Source organism: Hyla sarda, chromosome 5 (assembly GCF_029499605.1).
Source record: "Hyla sarda isolate aHylSar1 chromosome 5, aHylSar1.hap1, whole genome shotgun sequence".
NCBI lineage: Eukaryota > Metazoa > Chordata > Amphibia > Anura > Hylidae > Hyla > Hyla sarda.
The window spans coordinates 164,806,359-164,825,673 of NC_079193.1; the positions used below are offsets into that span (position 1 = coordinate 164,806,359).

At 42.1% G+C, this 19,315-nt stretch overlaps 1 protein-coding gene across 4 annotated transcripts in view; it reads right to left on the minus strand.

The window, feature by feature from the left end:
- Window positions 1-19,315, minus strand: part of ACAD11 (acyl-CoA dehydrogenase family member 11) — an 83,476-nt gene that overhangs the window by 43,364 nt on the left and 20,797 nt on the right. For all 4 annotated transcript variants that reach the window (XM_056520630.1, XM_056520631.1, XM_056520633.1 and 1 more), the window contains 9 exons: window positions 18,932-19,093; window positions 15,982-16,146; window positions 10,572-10,719; window positions 7,141-7,262; window positions 5,643-5,749; window positions 5,245-5,368; window positions 4,352-4,429; window positions 3,820-3,958; window positions 1,609-1,716 (listed from right to left, as the gene is read on the minus strand). In XM_056520630.1, the coding sequence (XP_056376605.1) occupies window positions 1,609-1,716; window positions 3,820-3,958; window positions 4,352-4,429; window positions 5,245-5,368; window positions 5,643-5,749; window positions 7,141-7,262; window positions 10,572-10,719; window positions 15,982-16,146; window positions 18,932-19,093 (1,153 nt within the window). The remainder of the gene's footprint in view (window positions 1-1,608; window positions 1,717-3,819; window positions 3,959-4,351; window positions 4,430-5,244; window positions 5,369-5,642; window positions 5,750-7,140; window positions 7,263-10,571; window positions 10,720-15,981; window positions 16,147-18,931; window positions 19,094-19,315) is intronic.

Genomic DNA, 19,315 nt, shown 5'->3' on the forward strand with positions numbered 1-19,315 from the left:
TGTGGACATTCTCCATTGTGAACATAGATAGCCTTGTGATTAAATAAAGGCTGTTTATGGGACTGAGTACTGTAGTCAGGCCACAGGTCTTTGAGATTAGCCTTCATTAATTTAAATCTGAAACCATATAGTGCCCAAATATTTGGAATAAACAAAAATACATTATGGAGAGTATAAAATTGAGGGGTCACAAGGGGTCACGAGGGGTCTCCGTGCTTGGACCCACCGCAATCTATAACTTATGCCCTATCCTTTGGATAGGGGATAAGTTATTTTTCACTACACAACTCCTTTAAAAGGCCGCAATTTTCTTTGTACCATCTAGGTTCAACTCTTTAGAGGAAGGTTGGGTCTCCTAACAAATTTGTAAGAGGGTCAGCTTCTCTACCTTCTAGAGCAGTTTTTTCCAACCAGGGTGCCCCCAGCTGTTGCAAAACTACAACTCCCAGCATGCCCAGACAGCCTTCGGCTGTCTGGGCATGCTGGGAGTTGTAGTTTTGTAATAGCTGGAGGCCCCCTGGTTTGGAAACACTCTTTTAAGAGAAATACAGGTGCCGTACCGAACTTCCAGCCCTTTATTTTTGTTTGCAAAGCTGGAATAAAATGCTGGTAAATAAAAGAGGTCTTGTGACCATTTAAAATGATGAAGCTGCTTTAAACCAGGGCTACACTGCAATTTTCTATAGCGTTACTAGTTGATTATAACTATTGAGAGAGAGTTTCAGTAGACCGAGCTGTATGCAGTCTTGTGGATTGCAGCTAATGCCAGACACAATGACCTACTGGCAGTAACTCACATTTAGCTTCTTTTTCTAGTGGCAGAAGATAACACAAGAGGAGAAATTCTAGCTCCTCTCATCACAGTCACATCCGGGTGTTAGAATATGCTGGTTATACATTTATATATTATTTATATAAAACAATTTAACCGGAAATCTGTGCATTAATTCTATCACGGTAAAGGCACCCATACTTTCAATGGTTATTGGCCGAATGTTTATTCAGCTGACAGCCATCTCTCCTGTTCCCCATATACATACAAACTTTCAGCTTGGTCAGTCATGTGTGCACAATAGACAGAGGAGAGAGTCAGGAGGCGCCCATACACATTAGACAGATGGCCGGTCACATCAACTTTTAATTAAAGGGGTATTCCAGGCAAGAATTTTTTTTTTTTTTATATCAACTGGCTCCGGAAAGTTAAACAGATTTGTAAATTACTTCTATTAAAAAATCTTAATCCTTCCAATAGTTATTAGCCTCAGAAGTTGAGTTGCTGTTTTCTGTCTAACTGCTTTCTGATGACTCACGTCCCGGGAGCTGTCCAGCTCCTATGGGGATATTTTCCCATCATGCAAGGGATATTCTCCCATCATGCACAGCTCCCGGGACGTGACATCATCATTGAGCAGTTAGACAGAAAACTTCAGAAGCTAATAACTATTGGAAGGATTAAGATTTTTTTAATAGAAGTAATTTACAAATCTGTTTAACTTTCCGGAGCCAGTTGATAAATAAAATAAAGTTTTTGCCTGGAATACCCCTTTAATATATATGGCGACCTTTACTTTAATAATATAACAATTCAGATAGATTAGGTATTCCTACCAGTCATGCAGAAACAAGACTGGATTTCTCCTGCAAGTAGAGGCTCAAGCCATTGTTTCTTTTGCTCCTCTGTGCCATACATGTGAAGCACCTCCATGTTGCCAGTATCTGCAAAGAGAGTTTATGCTCTTTAACACGTAACAGTACATAATACATTAATGCCCAGTTCTTATGCAGTACAGCTAGAAATAGAACTTCTCAGAAATTGTTTATTGTACTTTATACCCTAGCCCTGTACTCTGGGTCTGTTCACTTCAGTGTTTTGGCTTCTCTCTATAAAGAGAAGACACAGTGCCAAATCCACTGTACAACAGAGACCTAAAGCGCCTGTTGGACCCCAATTCCTTTAAAGGGGTACTCCCGTGGTAAACTTTTTTCAAAATCAACCGGTATCAGAAAGTTAAACGGATTTGTAAATCAAAAAAGAGCACATACGTGCACTCACCGCAAAGCAGAGACAATCAAGCCTGGAGGTCCGGTGGCGAAGACGGGGTGCCGGGTCTCAGCATCGGCGCTGGTATGTGGCGCTCGGAGGCTACGCCGGCTGTTTCGCAGATAGATCCATTTTAGGAACTGTCCAGAGCAGAAGAAAATCCCCATAGAAAACATATGCTGCTCTGGACAGTTCCTGAAATGGACAGCAGAGGTCAGCAGAGAGCACTGTGTTCATGACATCAGAGGAAATGCATTTATTGTTTAGATTGCTGTTTAGTATACAGCCCCTAAAAAGTACTGGAAGGATTAAGTTTTTTTTAATAGAAGCGATTTACAAATCTGTTTAACTTTGTGGCACCAGTTGATTTAAAAAAAAAATAAATAAATATATATAAACGTTTTCCACGGGAGTACCCCTTTAACAGCAATATAGTACTTTATGGGGGCTATTTTCCCATTAAGTGTGTTGGATTTTGCAACAGTAACCTCAGAGGCAAATGTTAACACTGCCTAAGTGTATCATATCCCTACATGCAATACCTGTCAGATTAGCCCAATGCATAATGTCTACCAGAAATAATCTCATTGTCCAATATTAAGATTTAATTGTACTAAGACAATAGTGGCCAAGATTTATATATCTGCCTGAAACTAAAACAGGCTGGTTTTTCGCCATAATAACCAATCACAGCTCAGCTTTCATATCCTAATAAGCTCTAGTAAATAAAACATGAGTTGTGATTGGTTGTTATGGGCAAAGCCAGACAGTTTGGGTTTTAGGCAGATTGATAAATACGGACCATTGTGTCAATAGGAAAAATTATACAGAGTGTAGGATTGTGCTAATGACTGCAAGTGTGCTAGGTTGTTTTCATGTATGTTACACAGATGAGTCCTCTGGGCTGCACAGAATAACTACAATTATAGAGACGCAGGGGAAAAAAAAAAAAGAGAAAAAAGAGGGGATACGTGCCCCTAGTGTAATAGGTCAAGGAAAAACAACAATGCAATGATAAGCGATTTTACACTCACCATATAGGGTTGTGCTAAGAGCACGACACCTCAGTAGACGTCTGGTTTTATATGATGCTCCGATCTGCAGCCGTAGCTTGTCCAGAATCAGGGACACTAGTCCGATGGAAAATGCTTGGAGGAGTAAAAATCAAGTTTTCGGGCTCTGATCAGATGCAGTAGATAAGTAAGGACCCAAGGTTATTGTCTAAAAAGCTGATTTATTAGCACAACGTAACGCGTTACCGGTCCCAAATGGACCCTTCGTTAGACAGGTGCACCTGTCTGATGAAGGGTCCATTTCGGAATGGAAATGTGTTACATTGTGCTAATAAATCAGCTTTTTAGACAATAACCTTGGGTCCTTACTTATCTACTGCATCTGATCAGAGCCCGAAAACTTTATTTTTACTCCTCCAAGTACAATTATAGGGAGATATCTATCAAAACCTGTGTAGAGGAAGAGTAGTGCAGTCGCCCAGATTGCTTCTTTAATTTTTCACAGGCCTCTTTAAAAATAAAAGCAGGAATCCGATTGATTGCTATGGGCATCTGCTCCACTCTTCTTCTACACAGGTTTTCATAAATGTCCACCATTATGTCTACTACCATATAGAAATTAGGATCGAGGATACCAGGGGGAGGTCAGCGTTCAGAAATGAGAAGTTGAGAAATTTAGAAAATGCACAGCAACATACCAGAGCCTAATTCCGTCAATGACTGAACAGAATGTCCACTAGAGGGTGGTATCTATAAAACACATACCTGGTGCTTGGCAATTAAAAACTTCTGGAGCAAAGAAGCATTTGCCAGTTTCTTCTGCAATGTAGGCATAGTCGGTCTGACTTAGCCCACTGACAGCAGGCAGAAACAAGTTCCACAATCCTTCAGATTTTGCCAATTCCTAGATAGAATTGAAAACAACTGTAAAATGCTTCGGAATCAAGAAAGGACACGCTCGCTTTTACTACTTTACAATTTGGTCAAGAACAGATTGAGACCATGGATCGCCCAGGGTCAGATAAATAAAGAATCAGTGGAACTATTGTCTATGAGCAAATTTAGTATTGCAACTCATGGACAATACATTAAATTAGGTTGAGCTGTAATACCAGACACAGAGAGACAAAAGAGAAAAAACATAAGGCAATCCTTTTCTATTCCGAGACAATCCTTTAAAAATCGAAAAGTCTAAGCACTGACCTAAATTAGAACAGTTCACAGATATGGCAGCAGCAGGTTAGCATTTGCAATGATACTTGTAGACCTGTTATATCTCATATATATATATATTTACCTTAAGCTTATCTATGACCAATGGTTTCTTCCATCTAAGTGGTGAGTTTTCATATTTGGTATAATACTCTGAAACCTCCTAAAATTACATAAAAAAAAACAAAAAAACATTACCTTAGGGAAAAAAATAATAATTCTAAAAAGGGGAACCACACATACAATATATAATGTAATAAAGGTCTAATGGATACAAGCCCCACATCTCAAGATCAAGGGCTCCATGCCCCCCTCCCCCAGCCTGCACGTGGAAGTCGGAGTAGCTCAGAAAGCAGAAAACAGCATTTCCCCCCCTCTTGTTGGGAGAAGTTACTCCCAAATCTGTCACTTAGACTGTTTTTTTTTTTGCAGAAATAATTCTCTTTTGAAGGAGTTTCCCCTCCACAAACAGCTATGGCAGTGATCTTCAACCTGAGGACCTCCAGATGTTGCAAAACTACAACTCCCAGCATGCCCGGACAGCCGCTGGCTGTCCGGGCATGCTGGGAGTTGTAGTTTTGCAACATCTGGAGGTCCGCAGGTTGAAGACCACTGATCTATGGTATAAATAGTCTACACGACAAATGTGTGATCATGTTTGCAGTGGGCAGTGAGCTGCAGGTTGGATATATTTTACAAGTAATGTATAGACATGTGAGCTCTTCAACTTTACGTCACCTTTTATTTTTATTACTTAACCTCTTGCTCGAAGACCTCTATTGTTTGATCTGGTATTGGTGAACACGTGCTCTGCTGCATTTAAACAACTGGAACAAAGTGAATCCTTAAACCCACTGCACAGATGTGTACATGTAAATCAACACACAAACATACAGGAACTATGGAGACTAAGGAGACCATGGCTTGCCAACTCCATTGTGACTGTATGATATATAACCTACCATAGGAAAACCTAACCTGTTGTGCAGGAAGGATGTGCTGCTGCATGAACTGCTTCACTTGCTTCAAAACGCGTTGCCCTTTAACACTAAGCAGGAACAGCTCCCCGGTAGAGTTGGACAGCTGAACAGCTGCTTTTTCTCTGGAAAATGTTAAACAAAACTAATTTTAGCAAGAGAATAAAGCAAAACCAAGAAGATGTGTAATATCGTAAATGTTCTATGTTCAATGACATGACTTTACATTCTCAGAAGTGCACAGAATAAGACTAGTTTGGGAAGAGTGCTTAGAATTCTGCTGCAACCAAATCTTTAACTGGATGTTTTTTTCAGAACAGTATGACAATAATGGCAGGACTGCTTTAGGAACCTAAACAGGTACAATTCATAGCATGTAAGAGATATGGAACGTATTACCTTTTAGCTAGTCTTAAACCATTTTCAGCCAAAGGTTGAACCATGTCAGCAAATATGCTGGCATTCTCTCCACTAGAATTTCCAAGTAGGAACCTTGCGTGAATTCCCTAAAAGAGACAATATTTTACAAAATTCAATAAATACAGAACATAAACATCTTTCAGGAGGGTCCCCCCCCTATTTGCAAAGACAATATCCTGCTGGGCAGGTTCCATGCAATAAAGCCTATATATGAAATGTTACATCTCAACGAAAAGCTGTTGTATTCTTTCTGTATTATTAAAAGGAGTTCTGGAGTGAAACATAACTTCTCCTCTTTCCAAAGGATAGGGAATAAGTTATAGATCGTAGGGGGTCCGACTGCTGGGACTCCTGCAATCTCCTGAATGGGGTCCTAGTAGTCTGCTGGAAGGGGGCGTGGCGACATCTGCAAGACCGGTGGCTGACAGCCCACTGCATGCATCCCATAGATACATATGGAGGGGGCATGTCGGCAACGGCATCCTGCAGGAGGTCGGAATGGCCGTTTCTGGCAGACTGCCCCATTCAGGAGATCGTGGGGGGTCCCAGCGGTTGAAGCCTCCGCAATCTATAACTTATCCCCTATCCTTTGGATAGAGGAGAAGTTATGTTTCACTACAGAACTCCTTGAAGGGTGGTAAAGCTACCAAGTAAAAGCAGAAGAGCCTAAAACATGCTTAATCTCCATAACAAAGTCATCATAGCAGGGTCCATAAGAGCTTTTATCAGTAGTTATAGCAGTTCATTAGTTCTTGAATTATGTAATATTCATAAAATACACAACGATAAAAGGTGTTATCCATAAGAAGTGTAGACTATTGTCTTTAATAAAAGTACTCATCACCAGTAAGTTGCAAGAAATGTTGCACTTGTAAAAGGAATCTATAAAGAGCTTCATGTGGTTAGTGATTTTTAAATGGGCACTCATTAAAACTAATTTTTGCTATTGCACTCCTTATGGTAAAAAATCTTTCTAATGTACTGTGTTTAAAAAAAAATGAAGCTTTCTATGTTTTATTTGTGTTTAAAAAAGCTGCCACTAGGTGTCTCCCTCCCTACTTGTCCAGAGCACATTTCCCCCACATCTCTTGCACAGACTTTGGACTCCTGCTGGCCTGGCAGAAGTCCAAAATCAGGAAATGCTGAGGGGGGGGGGGGGGGGCAGCCTTATCCAATCATAGCTCATCTCACACTGAACTGCTCTGGGCTGTATGTAGCAGAGGGCGGGATGAAGTTTTCCCCTGTATGGCTTCAAATGATGTCACGCCTTCTGGGTAACGCCCCTTCCCAGTCTGTGAATCTGAGACTGAGCAGAAAATACAGAGCAATATCAAGGTAGAAAACTAAAAAATAATAAAAAATAAAGGCAGGGGGTGGTTTATCATCATGGGGGCAGTGAACTGGGAGGATTATAAAATTATTAGGAGACCAGCATGATAATGTGATATATATATTTACACACACAAATTGTCCTCACCTGTAATATCCCAGCAAGCTTAAAAAAGGTAAGAGCAAGAAAAAAATTCCAGTCATGCACTTGTGAAGAAACACCTCGACAGCGGTTGTAAATATTAACCAGATCCTCAAATGCCGGCATTCCTTAAAAAAAAAATATAATAATAAATATCTTTTGAAGAAAGCCTTATCATTTGTTTCAAAGGAATCTCTATTTTAAATCATGGTGTCATTTGTTAAATTCAAAATACTGTGCTGAATAATTTGTTAAAGTGGCTGTACAGCATCAGAAAAAAAGTGTCTACTTCTTCCAGAAACAGTGCCACACTAGTCCATGGGATGGGTCTGGTTTTCCACTCTATTCACACCAGTGGAACTGAGTGACAACATCAAGCACAACAGATCTAATAGATTAGATCGTGTTTTTTCCTTTCTGTCTGTCCACAGTGCTCTCTGCTGACACCTCTGTCCATGTCAGGAACTGTCCAGAGTACAAGCAAATACCCATAGCAAATCTCTCCTACTCTAGACAGTTCCTGATATGGACAGAGGTGTCAGCAGAGGCACTGTGGTCAGACAGAAAAGAAATTAAAAAAGAAAAAAGAACTTCTTCTGGAACATACAGCAGCTGATAAGTACTGGAAGGATTAAGATTTTTTTAATAGAAGTAATTTACAATTCTGTTTAACTTACTGGCACCAGTTGATTTAAAGAAAAAAAAATGTTTTCCCCCTGAGTACCCCTTTAAGAGTGGATTACTCTGCGAAGTTGCGAAGCCCAGGCAGAAAGCACCTTAGCAACACATGGCTAAGGCCAAAGGCCAGAGGCAGGGCAGAACCGATTGCTTTATAGGTGGATTTAGAGAGAGTCTCAATTCGCCAAGTGGTGGGATCCTTAAGAGAGTCAGCATCCACCAGAAAAGCAGTTGCCTGCGATAAGCGAGACACTGGTGGGCCTTCTGAGGTTCACTTTAAAACCAGTTCCAGAGAAAAAAGGGAACGGTATGTCCAGTCACTTGCTTGGTTCTATGGAATCTCTTTTCCGGATGTTTCTATACTGCTAGTAGAAGCATTGAAGGTAAGGCTGGGTTCACACTGCAGAATTTCTGGCCAGAATTTCTGCTGGAGATCGAGCCGGCGGCGCTAGGTGCGAGCATACTGCATTGCTGCCCCCATAGACTGCAATGTATGGTGTCACATGCTCCTCCATGGGATGCCATGATGCGGACAGGAAAACGGGGCAGTGGAGCCGGTCCGCACTGCAGCAGGTATCGGACATGGTATCGGGGACATGGTATCGAGTCCCCGATACCATGCAAATGCCGGGTATCGGCCCCAATACAGATACTAGTATCGTCCCGATACTAGTATCTGTATTGGGGCCGATACCCGGCATTTGCATGGTATCGGGGACTCGATACCATGTCCCCGATACCATGTCCGATACCTGCTGCAGTGCGGACCGGCTCCACTGCCCCGTTTTCCTGTTTAAAGGATAAAAAAATATATAAACTGAATATATATTTCTTTAATTTTTGTACACTTCACCCCTGATAAAACAAAAAAATATATATTTCTTTTAAAAAAATGTATTATACAGTGTCATGAAAAAGGCATAAACTAATTGGCTGGTCATTAAGGACTATAACACTCTGGTCATTAAGGGGTTAATGTTAACTACAGCCACTATTAAAGGGAAACTCTGGTGGGAAAAAAATGCTTTCAAATCAGTTCGTGCCATAAAATTAAAGCAGAACTCCAGAATAGAAAAACTGTCCTCCATACTGCCGTCAGTAAAAAAAATAAATAGATACACTCCTTCCTTCGCTCCCCCGGTGCCTCTGGTAACCCACTTCGGTCTCCGCCGCGATCCTCTTCCTGGTTACCAGTGGTTGGCGAGTCATACCGCACTCAGCCTATCACCGGCCGCAGCGAAGTCCCGACTCAGTCGGCGATAGGCTGAGCAGCAGTGTGACGTTTTCGGCCCCCGGCACCTGCTGCCAGCTCCAAACGCTGGAGCCGGCGCCGAGAGCTTGTGACGTCACAGCCCCGTCCCTCATGACGTCAAGCCCACCCCCTCATGATGTCACTCTCTGCCCCCTCAATGCAAGTCTATGGGAGGGGGCGTGACGGCTGTCACACCCCCTCCCATACACTTGCATTGATGGGGCGGGGCGTGACATCATGAGGGGGTGGGGCTATGGCGTCACGAGCTCCCGGCGCCGGCTCCAGCGTTTGGAACAGTTTGTTCCAAACGCTGAGCAGTGGAGTACCCCTTTAACTTTCTGGCACCAGTTGATTTGAAAACATTTGTTTTCCACTTGTTTCCACTGAGTTCCCCTTTAAAACTAAAGGGAATAAGGGAGCTTACTTATTTACTCAGTTTGCACTGCAGTAAGCTCATTCTAGTGGCAGATTTCTATGTTCTATACAGGGGATTCTGAGTTCTGTAACAGAACAAAAAGCAGTGTTTTATTTTATGAAATCTTGAACCTATTTTGGTTATAAAACATAAGCCCAGATTTATCAATATGACAGAAACCAAAACTGTCTGGATTTGCCTATAGCAACCAAACATAGCTCAGCTTTCACTATACTCACATTACCAGAGCTCATTAAGATATGAAAGCTGAGCTGTGATTGGTTGTTATGGCCAAAACCAGACAGTTTTTGTTTCAGAAAGATTGAAAAATCCGGGCCTAAATGGTTTTCAATCACAAGGTATACAATTTAGTTGTCATGTACGCTGCTGCTGCTCCTGCTCCTACTGCTGCTGCTCCTACTGCTCCTGCTCCTGCTGCTGCTGCTACTGCTGCTACTGCTACTTCTACCACCACCTAAAGGGGACTGCTGCTACTACTATCTGAAGGGGTCTGCTGCTAGTACTAACTAATTAACTAACTAACTAAAGGGGTTGCTGCTGCTACTACTACCTAAAGTGGGCTGCTACTACTACTACCTAAAGGGGAGCTGTTACGACTATATACAGGGGACTGCAACTGAGTAACCCCTACTTATATGGGTCTGCTACTGCCTACCTACTCTTCTCCTACACACTATACTGTGGGGGACACCAAGGGGGCTATTATAATTGTTTGGGGCAATAAAAGGTGCTGAAAAAGTGGGGAGCCTAAAATGTTTGTCTGGCAGGTTCTGTGGTGACGAAATGGAAGAAATCATCATGATGGTCAGGGCCAGATGGAGAAGGACAAGGAAAGTGAGGGACTACAATTATTTTTTTCAGGGCTTGTTTTTTTAGTAGCGTTACCTGCAGTTTTTATGGGTACCATTTTGAGCCCTTTTTTCTAATTACGGGAGAAAAAAAGGGAACCAAAAACGACATAAAGAATACTGTGATAATTGATAATATCATAATTTACGAGAGAACAAGATAATCAGAATTGGGATGTAAAGATGTGAATCTAACTCTGTGGCATACATTAAGAATACCTACCTTCAATGTCTGCAAAGGATTTGTTACTTGTGTTTCCCAAGAACTGGACACCTTGAGGCCAAAAAAAAGGTGAGGTAAAATAAGCCAAGTCAGATGAAGGATGTCCAATAGTAGAGAGTTCCCAGTCAAGTACCGCGATTACACGAGCCTGGAGAGAATAGTTTAATATGAGCTTGCAGGCACCACATAAACATTTTACCATGCATTAACTTGCATATGGGATTTTTCATCAGTTTTCTCCTCTTCTGTCTCCATCTCAAGCTTTCAGTTGTCCCCGAGCAAGTGAGTGGAGTCTAGCCTCTATGATGGCTCACATACACACAGAAGAGGAAATATTGATCATCTAGCTCTGTATAGTACACCCTAAGAATCAGCAGAAGAAAGGAGGACATTATGGAGAACTACTGAGTAGTCTAAGTTCAAGCACTGTAATACAGCACTTAATACAAGTTGCTCAATCTGTCTGCTCCTGTCTTATTCAGGCCTCTCCCCTTCTTACCCCCTCTATAGATTTCTATGAGCAACTGTATCCTGATACTTTAGTGAGCTGATCCATCTTAAAACTGGATTCTAGAGATTTTGCTTAATGAACAATGAGTTTAAGAGAGAGGGGAGAAAAACAATGTAGTCTTATATCTGGAGAAAGTGGCATTTTAAGATATATTGCAAAGCTTCTTACATTCACTTGTATAACTGATTTAGGTAGTTTGTTGAAATATCAGTGACTATTTAAAGGGGTACTCCCATGGAAAACTTTTTTTTTTAAATCAACTGGTGGCAGAAAGTTAAACAGATTTGTAAATTACTTCTATTAAAAAATCCCAGTACTTTTTAGGGGCTATATACTACAGAAGAAATGCTTTTCTTTTTGGATTTCTCTGATGTCACGACCACAGTGCTCTCTGCAGTCCATTTTTGGAACTGTACAGAGCAGGAGAAAATCCCCATAGCAAACATATGCTGCCCTGGACAGTTTCTAAAATGGACAGCAGAGGTCAGCAGAGAGCACTGTGGACGTGACATCAGAGAAATCCAAAAAGAAAAGCATTTCCTCTGTAGTATACAGACCATAAAATGTATTGGAAGGATTAAGATTTTTTAATAGAAGTAATTTACAAAATCTGTTTAACTTTCTGGCACCAGTTGATTTAAAAAATAAAAGTTTTCCTTGGGAGTACCCCTTTAACCCCTTAAGGACCAGGCCATTTTACACCTCAGGACCAGAGCGTTTTTTGCACATCTGACCACCGTCACTTTAAACATTAATAACTCTGGAATGCTTTTAGTTATCATTCTGATTCTGAGATTGTTTTTTCGTGACATATTCTACTTTAACATAGTGGTAACATTTTATGGTAACTTGCATCCTTTCTTGGTGAAAAATCCCCAAATTTGATGAAAAATTTGAAAAATTTGCATTTTTCTAACTTTGAAGGTCTCTGCTTGTAAGGAAAATGGATATTCCAAATAAAAAAAAATTTTATTCACACATACAATATGTCTACTTTATGTTTGCATCATAAAATTGACGAGTTTTTACTTTTGGAAGACACCAGAGGGCTTCAAAGTTCAGCAGCAATTTTCCAATTTTTCACAAAATTTTCAAACTCACTATTTTTCAGGGACCAGTTCAGGTTTGAAGTGGATTTGAAGGGTCTTCATATTAGAAATACCCCACAAATGACCCCATTATAAAAACTGCACCCCCCAAAGTATTCAAAATGACATTCAGTCAGCGTTTTAACCCTTTAGGTGTTTCACAGGAATAGCAGCAATGTGAAGGAGAAAATTCACAATCTTCATTTTTTACACTCGCATGTTCTTGTAGACCCAATTTTTGAATTTTTACAAGGGGTAAAAGGAGAAAATGTTTACTTGTATTTGTAGCCCAATTTCTCTCGAGTAAGGACATACCTCATATGTCTATGTAAAGTGTTCGGCGGGCACAGTAGAGGGCTCAGAAGGGAAGGAGCGACAAGGGGATTTTGGAGAGTACGTTTTTCTGAAATGGTTTTTGGGGGGCATGTTGCATGTTGCACCCCTATGGTGCCAGAACAGCAAAAAAAACAACACATGGCATACCATTTTGGAAACTAGACCCCTTGAGTAACGTAACAAGGAATTAAGTGAGCCTTAATACCCCACAAGTGTTTCACGACTTTTGCATATGTAAAAAAAACATTTTTTTTTTCACTAAAATGTGTGTTTCCCCCCAAATTTCACATTTTTGCAAGGGTTAATAGCAGAAAAGACCCCCCCCAAAATTTGTAACCCCATCTCTTCTGAGTATGGAGGTACCCCATAAGTTGACCTGAAGTGCACTACGGGTGAACTACAATGCTCAGAAGAGAAGGAGTCATATTTGGCTTTTTGAGAGCAAATTTTGCTCGGGGGGCATGTCGCATTTAGGAATCCCCTATGGTGCCAGAACAGCAAAAAAAAAAAAAAAACACATGGCATACCATTTTGGAAACTTGACCCCTTGAGGAACGTAACAAGGAATAAAGCGAGCCTTAATACCCCACAAGTGTTTCACGACTTTTGCATATGTAAAAAAACTTTTTTTTTTTCACTAAAATGTGTGTTTCCCCCCAAATTTCCCATTTTTGCAAGGGTTAATAGCAGAAAAGACCCCCCAAAATTTGTAACCCCATCTCTTCTGAGTATGGAAATACCCCATGTGTGGACATCAAGTGCTCTGCTGGCGCACTACAATGCTCAGAAGAGAAGGAGCGCCATTGAGCTTTTGGGAAAAAAATTGTTTGGAATGGAAGTCGGGGGCGTTTACAAAGCCCCCCGTGGTGCCAGAACTGTGGAACCCCCCACATGTGACCCTATTTTGGAAACTACACCCCTCACAGAATTTAATAAGGGGTGCAGTGAGTATTTACACCCCACTGGCATTTGACAGATCTTTGGAACAGTGGGCTGTGCAAATGAAAAATAAAATTTTTCATTTTCACGGACCACTGTTCCAAAAATCTGTCAGACACCTGTGGGGCGTAAATGCTCACTGTACCCCTTATTACATTCCGTGAGGGGTGTAGTTTCCAAAATGGGGTCACATGTGGGTATTTTTTTGGGGGGGTTTATGTCAGAACCGCTGTAAAATCAGCCACCCCTGTGCAAATCACCAATTTAGACCTCAAATGTACATGGTGCGCTCTCACTCCTGAGCCTTGTTGTGCACCCGCAGAGCATTTTACGCCCACATATGGGGTATTTCTGTACTCAGGAGAAATTGCGTTACAAATTTTGGTTTTTTTTTTTTCCTTTTAACGCTTGTGAAAATAAAAAGTAAAGGGCAACACCGGCATGTTAGTGTAAATTTTTTTATTTTTTTACACTAACAAGCTGGTGTAGCCCCAACTTTTCCTTTTCATAAGGGGTAAAAAGCCCCCCAAAATTAGTAGTGCAATTTCTCCCGAGTACGGAGATACCCCATATGTGGCCCTAAACTGTTTCCTTGAAATACGACAGGGCTCCGAAGTGAGAGAGCGCCATGCGCATTTGAGGACTAAATTAGGGATTGCACAGGGGTGGACATAGGGGTATTCTATGCCAGTGATTCCCAAACAGGGTGCCTCCAGCTGTTGTTAAATTCCCAGCATGCCTGGACAGTCAGTGGCTGTCCGGAAATGCTGGGAGATGTTGTTTTGCAACAGCTGGAGGCTCCGTTTTGGAAACACTGCCATACAATACGTTTTTCATTTTTATTGGGGGGACAGTGTAAGGGGGTGTATATGTAGTGTTTTACTCTTAATTATGTGTTCGTGTAGTGTAGTGTTTTTAGGGTACATTCGCACTGGCGTGTTACGGTGAGTTTCTCGCTAGAAGTTTGAGCTGTGGCGAAAAATTTGCCGCAGCCCAAACTTGAAGCAGGAAACTTACTGTAAGCCTGCCCGTGTGAATGTACCCTGTACGTTCACATGGGGGGGCAAACCTCCAGCTGTTTCAAAACTACAACTCCCAGCATGTACTGACAGACCGTGCATGCTGGGAGTTGTACTTTTGCAACAGCTGGAGGCACTGGTTGTAAAACCTTCAGTTAGGTTCTGTTACCTAACTCAGTATTTTCTAACCAGTGTGCCTCCAGCTGTTGCAAAACTACAACTCCCAGCATGTACTGATCGCCGAAGAGCATGCTGGGAGATGTAGTTATGCAATAGCTGGAGGTACGCAACTACAACTCCCAGCATGCCGAGACAGCTGATTGCTGTTTGGACATGCTGGGATTTGCAGTTTTGCATCTGGAGGGCTACAGTTTTAGAGAACACTGCAAAGTGATCTCCAAACTGTGGTCCTCCAGCTGTTGCAAAACTACAATTCCCAGCATGCCCTGACAGCAAACAGTTGTTTGAGCATGCTAGGAGTTGTAGTTTTGCAAGATCTGGAGGGCTACAGTTTAGGGACCACTATATAGTGGTCTCAAACTGTAGCCCTCCAGCTGTTGCAAAACTACATATTCCAGCATGCCCAAACAGCTGTCTGGGCATGCTGGGAGTTGTAGTTTTGCAACATCTGGAGGGCTACAGTTAGAGACCACTGTATAATGGTCTCAAACTGTACCCTGCAGATGTTGCTAGGCAACTCACCGGCTTCCGTCGGATCCAGCCGCACGTCATCGCCGCCCGCCGATCTCCGTCACCCGCAGCCTCCGACGCCCGCCCGGATCGGTAAGTGGATCTTCGGCGCCGGTCCCCGTCGTTTCCCCGCCTATTGTAGGAGGGCAGGACGGGGAAAACAAAAGTAAACAACCCCGCCCCCGATCTGCTATTGGTGGTCGCGTCTAGACCACCAATAGCAGGGATAGGAGGGGTGGCCCCCGTGCCACCTCACTCCTATCGCTTCAGGGGGATCGTGGGTGTCTTAGACACCCGCGATCCCCCTTACATTCCGGGTCACCGGGTCACTACAGACCCGTAATGACCCGGAAACGCGCAAATCGCAAGTGTGAATTCACTTGCGATTTGCCGCGATCGCCGACATGGGGGGGTCTGATGACCCCCCTGGGCATTTGCACGGGATGCCTGCTGAATGATTTCAGCAGGCATCCCGCTCCGATCCCCGCCCGGCGCACGGCGGGGACTAAAACTGCCCATGACGTAAATGTACGTCCCTGGTCCTTAAGATCCATGGTGTCGGGACGTACCGTTACGTCATGGGTCCTGTAGGGGTTAAGGCCCAACAGCCTGAACCAGGAAAAGCAGTATTTAAACGTAGAGTTCTAGATATGATTGGTGCATAAGGCGTGATGGACTAAACTTAATATAAGAAATTGATAAATAAAAAACAATTGCAAATACTTTCCTTTAACACTGTATGTGGATTATATGCTATCTACAACATCTATAGGTTGTGTTCCTGGTTATTAAAAAAAAAAAAAAAAAAAAAAAAAAAAAAAACCTACCTCAGTTGGATGGAAAATTATATTATCAATCCTGAAATCTCCATGAATGAGATATTCTTCATTGTCATTGGTTGGCACATTCTCGAGTAACCAGTTTGCCAGTTGGTTCATTGCAGGTATTTCTCTATGAGCTGCTCTTTCATATTGCTTCTTCCATGTAGAGACCTGTCATTTATATAGATATAACAATATATACAAATTAAACAAGAAAACACTATGAAATCAAGATATCACAAACAATGGACCAAATTTTCAAAATCATGTCACATAAGGCATGATTTAGGTCTTAGGGTTTTAATTTGTCATCCCACTAGATTTATTATCAGTACAATTGCTTAATGTACTTGGTTGTTTTTTTGCATGCAACTCCAATTTAAAGAAGTACTCCAATGCAGGAACACTTATTTCTATCCAAAGGTGCAGGGGAAGGGGGACACACCCGACTGCTGGGACTCATCGCAATCTCCTGCACTGCACCCCAACAGTCCCCTTCGCATGTCAACCCCCTGTACGAAGCAGCGCCAACACGCCCCCTCCCTGTATCTCTATGAGAGAGTGGGAGATACCTGAACGCTGTGTTACTGCACCGGAGAACTCCTTTAAATCTGGTCAGAAAAGTGCAAACACCACGCCCCACAATCTGCAGAAAACCTCTAATAAATGTAAATAAATTATTCCAAGACCATGTCCACTTTCTGCGTTAGTGAGCAGAATTTTCTAGGGAGGTTTGCAAAACACACAAACTTCAAGTAAACAATCTTTTTACGTGAAAAGGTTGATACACATTTAAAAAGTAATTAAAAATAGAGGTGACTGCAACTGAACAATGGACGTTCTAAGATGAATAGTATATGTTATAGTATATGCTAAGATATTAGTAGATGTAATGTATATTAGACACTTGCACTTTATTGTTATTTAAAGGGGTACTCCGGCCCCAAGACATCTTATCCCCTATCCAAAGGATAGGGGATAAGGTGTCTGATCGCGGGGGTCCCTCCGCTGGGGACCCCCGCAATCTAGCATGCAGCACCCACCTGTAAGTACCCGCCGAAGCGCTGGAGGTTCTCAGTCTTTTGCCTCCTGGAATATCGTGACGTCAAGACTCTGCCCCCGTGTTATGTCACGCCCCGCCCCCTCAATGCAAGTCTTTGGGAGGGGGCGTCACGCACCCTCCATAGACTTGCGTTGAGGGGGTGGGGCATGATGTCACACGGGGGCGGAGTCGTGACATCACGATACTCCAGGAGGCAAAAGACTGAGAACCTCCAGCGCTTCGGGCAGTACTTACAGGTGGGTGCTGCATGCTAGATTGCGGGGGTCCCCAGCGGTGGGACCCATGCGATCACACCTCTTATCCCCTATCCTTTGGATAGGAGATAAGATGTCTTGGGGCCAGAGTACCCCTTTAATAATTGCTTGCACAACGTGTACCCAGCCTATTTTTCTGAGGCATAATATACCCTGGGTGAGATAGCCCATATGACATGTATTATCTCTGTGTTTTCTTCACTCATCTTGGAACATCCATTGTTCAGTTGCTGCCACCTCTATTTTTAATTACATTTTAAATGTGTGTAAACCTTTCTCCTTTCTTTGGGATCAATTAAGATTGTTTTTGTACTCTGAGTTTATGTCCGTTGCTAATTATTTTTTGTATGGATAAGTTGTGCACGGCAGACTTAACACTTGGCCACAAAGGGATATGCATCCCCTCCAGTTACAAATTGTGCTACATGACATTGTGTCTTGGTGTGTTTGAGGTGTGCAAAAAAAAGTAAAAACTGGAGGGAAGTCATGATAAATCTGTGAACATTCTGTCGGTTTTTATATTAGTAAATCTGGGACACAGATTGGTACACAGTTTTCACAGGTGAAAAAAAAAAGTGTTAATGTGAGGACAAAAACCCCACTGCAACACTGTAGCAGTCTGCAGTAAAAAGCAAGAGTTTCTAGCATGCAGCACATCAACTACTTATGACCCATCCTCAGAGTGTCTATTCTATAGCCGTCGGTCAGCTGTTTGAGATCACAAGGAAAGGTGAACTTTTGAACAGTTAATTGTTCCTGTGGAACCATGTCTGTGGGGCGACATGGAGCCCCATCAAGGGGACTTGTATTCTGGAAGCATGGGTGTTGTTTGGCAGCTGGGCTGCATCCCCTGCAGGTGCTGTGTTGAAACGGCACTTGCCATGCAGTGCTACACCTAACAGAGGGAGGACCCGCTTAACAGAGGTCAATGTGAAGTGGCAAGTGGACTTATACAGTTTGAGCAACATGAACACCATGTTTATATTTATAAATGTTGCTAAGTAGCAAAAGAACAATGTGTAATATGTGATGTGTGATCAGTCCCTTTTTCTACATTGGTGGAATACCTATCTATTTTTTCTCGGTGCTTAGTTCTGGGCTGCTTTTAAGGTCAGCTCCTTTAGAACAGAGCAGTGATCTGTGACTACAGTTTAGCTGCAGTGTCTACAGGAGGTAGTCTGTGACACACCTCCTCAGTCATCATTGGTCAGACAGCAGCTCTGCTTCCTTGGATTGGCTGTTGTGTATAACACAGGTTTACCAAAGATACACCAGAAAGTCAGTGCATGAACAGCAAATCTCTATTACAGCAAGGGCACAATGATCATATGGTACACATACTAAACCTGCAGTGAGACAAAGAAGAATACCAGGTAATTGCCACAAATGAGGACCTGAAGGGTCACTTACAATATTGCTTTGGAAACATTAGTGGCCTTTACTTATGATTGTTGCATATTTGAACAAGAGTTAAAAGTGGAGCTGGATGTAAATATGGTGCTGCTTATTTGGGACACAACTGCAAATATCTTCAAGTAATGGCACTATCACCACCATCACAGAAGAAGTGTGTTAGATACAGATATCAGCATGCATACATATATATATATATATTTTATTAGTTTATAATATACATTACCTGCCTCTGGCAATATCCATTTCCCTTGCCATATCCAGTAAGTTTTAGTGTATGTACGTTAAATGAATGAAGTTGGGCAAGAGTTTCAGAGACAGCGACGTACAAGGCTGATCTTTCGGCAGGGCTGACTTCTGGCAGTGTGAGATCTCGGAAAATGCGTCCCTGACAAAGAAAGACAATTCAGTCTCTAAACTACATAACGTGTAAATATTTCAGTTATTACAGCAGACAAACAAATATGTCACATTAAGCTGATGGACACAAATATATTAGAAAAGGTGTCATAATTAGATGAAAGCATATCAGAGAAGAGGCTTAAAGACAGGGCAACACATTTATAATACAGGCAATGGCATTTTTCCTAAAACAGGTTACCTCACCACA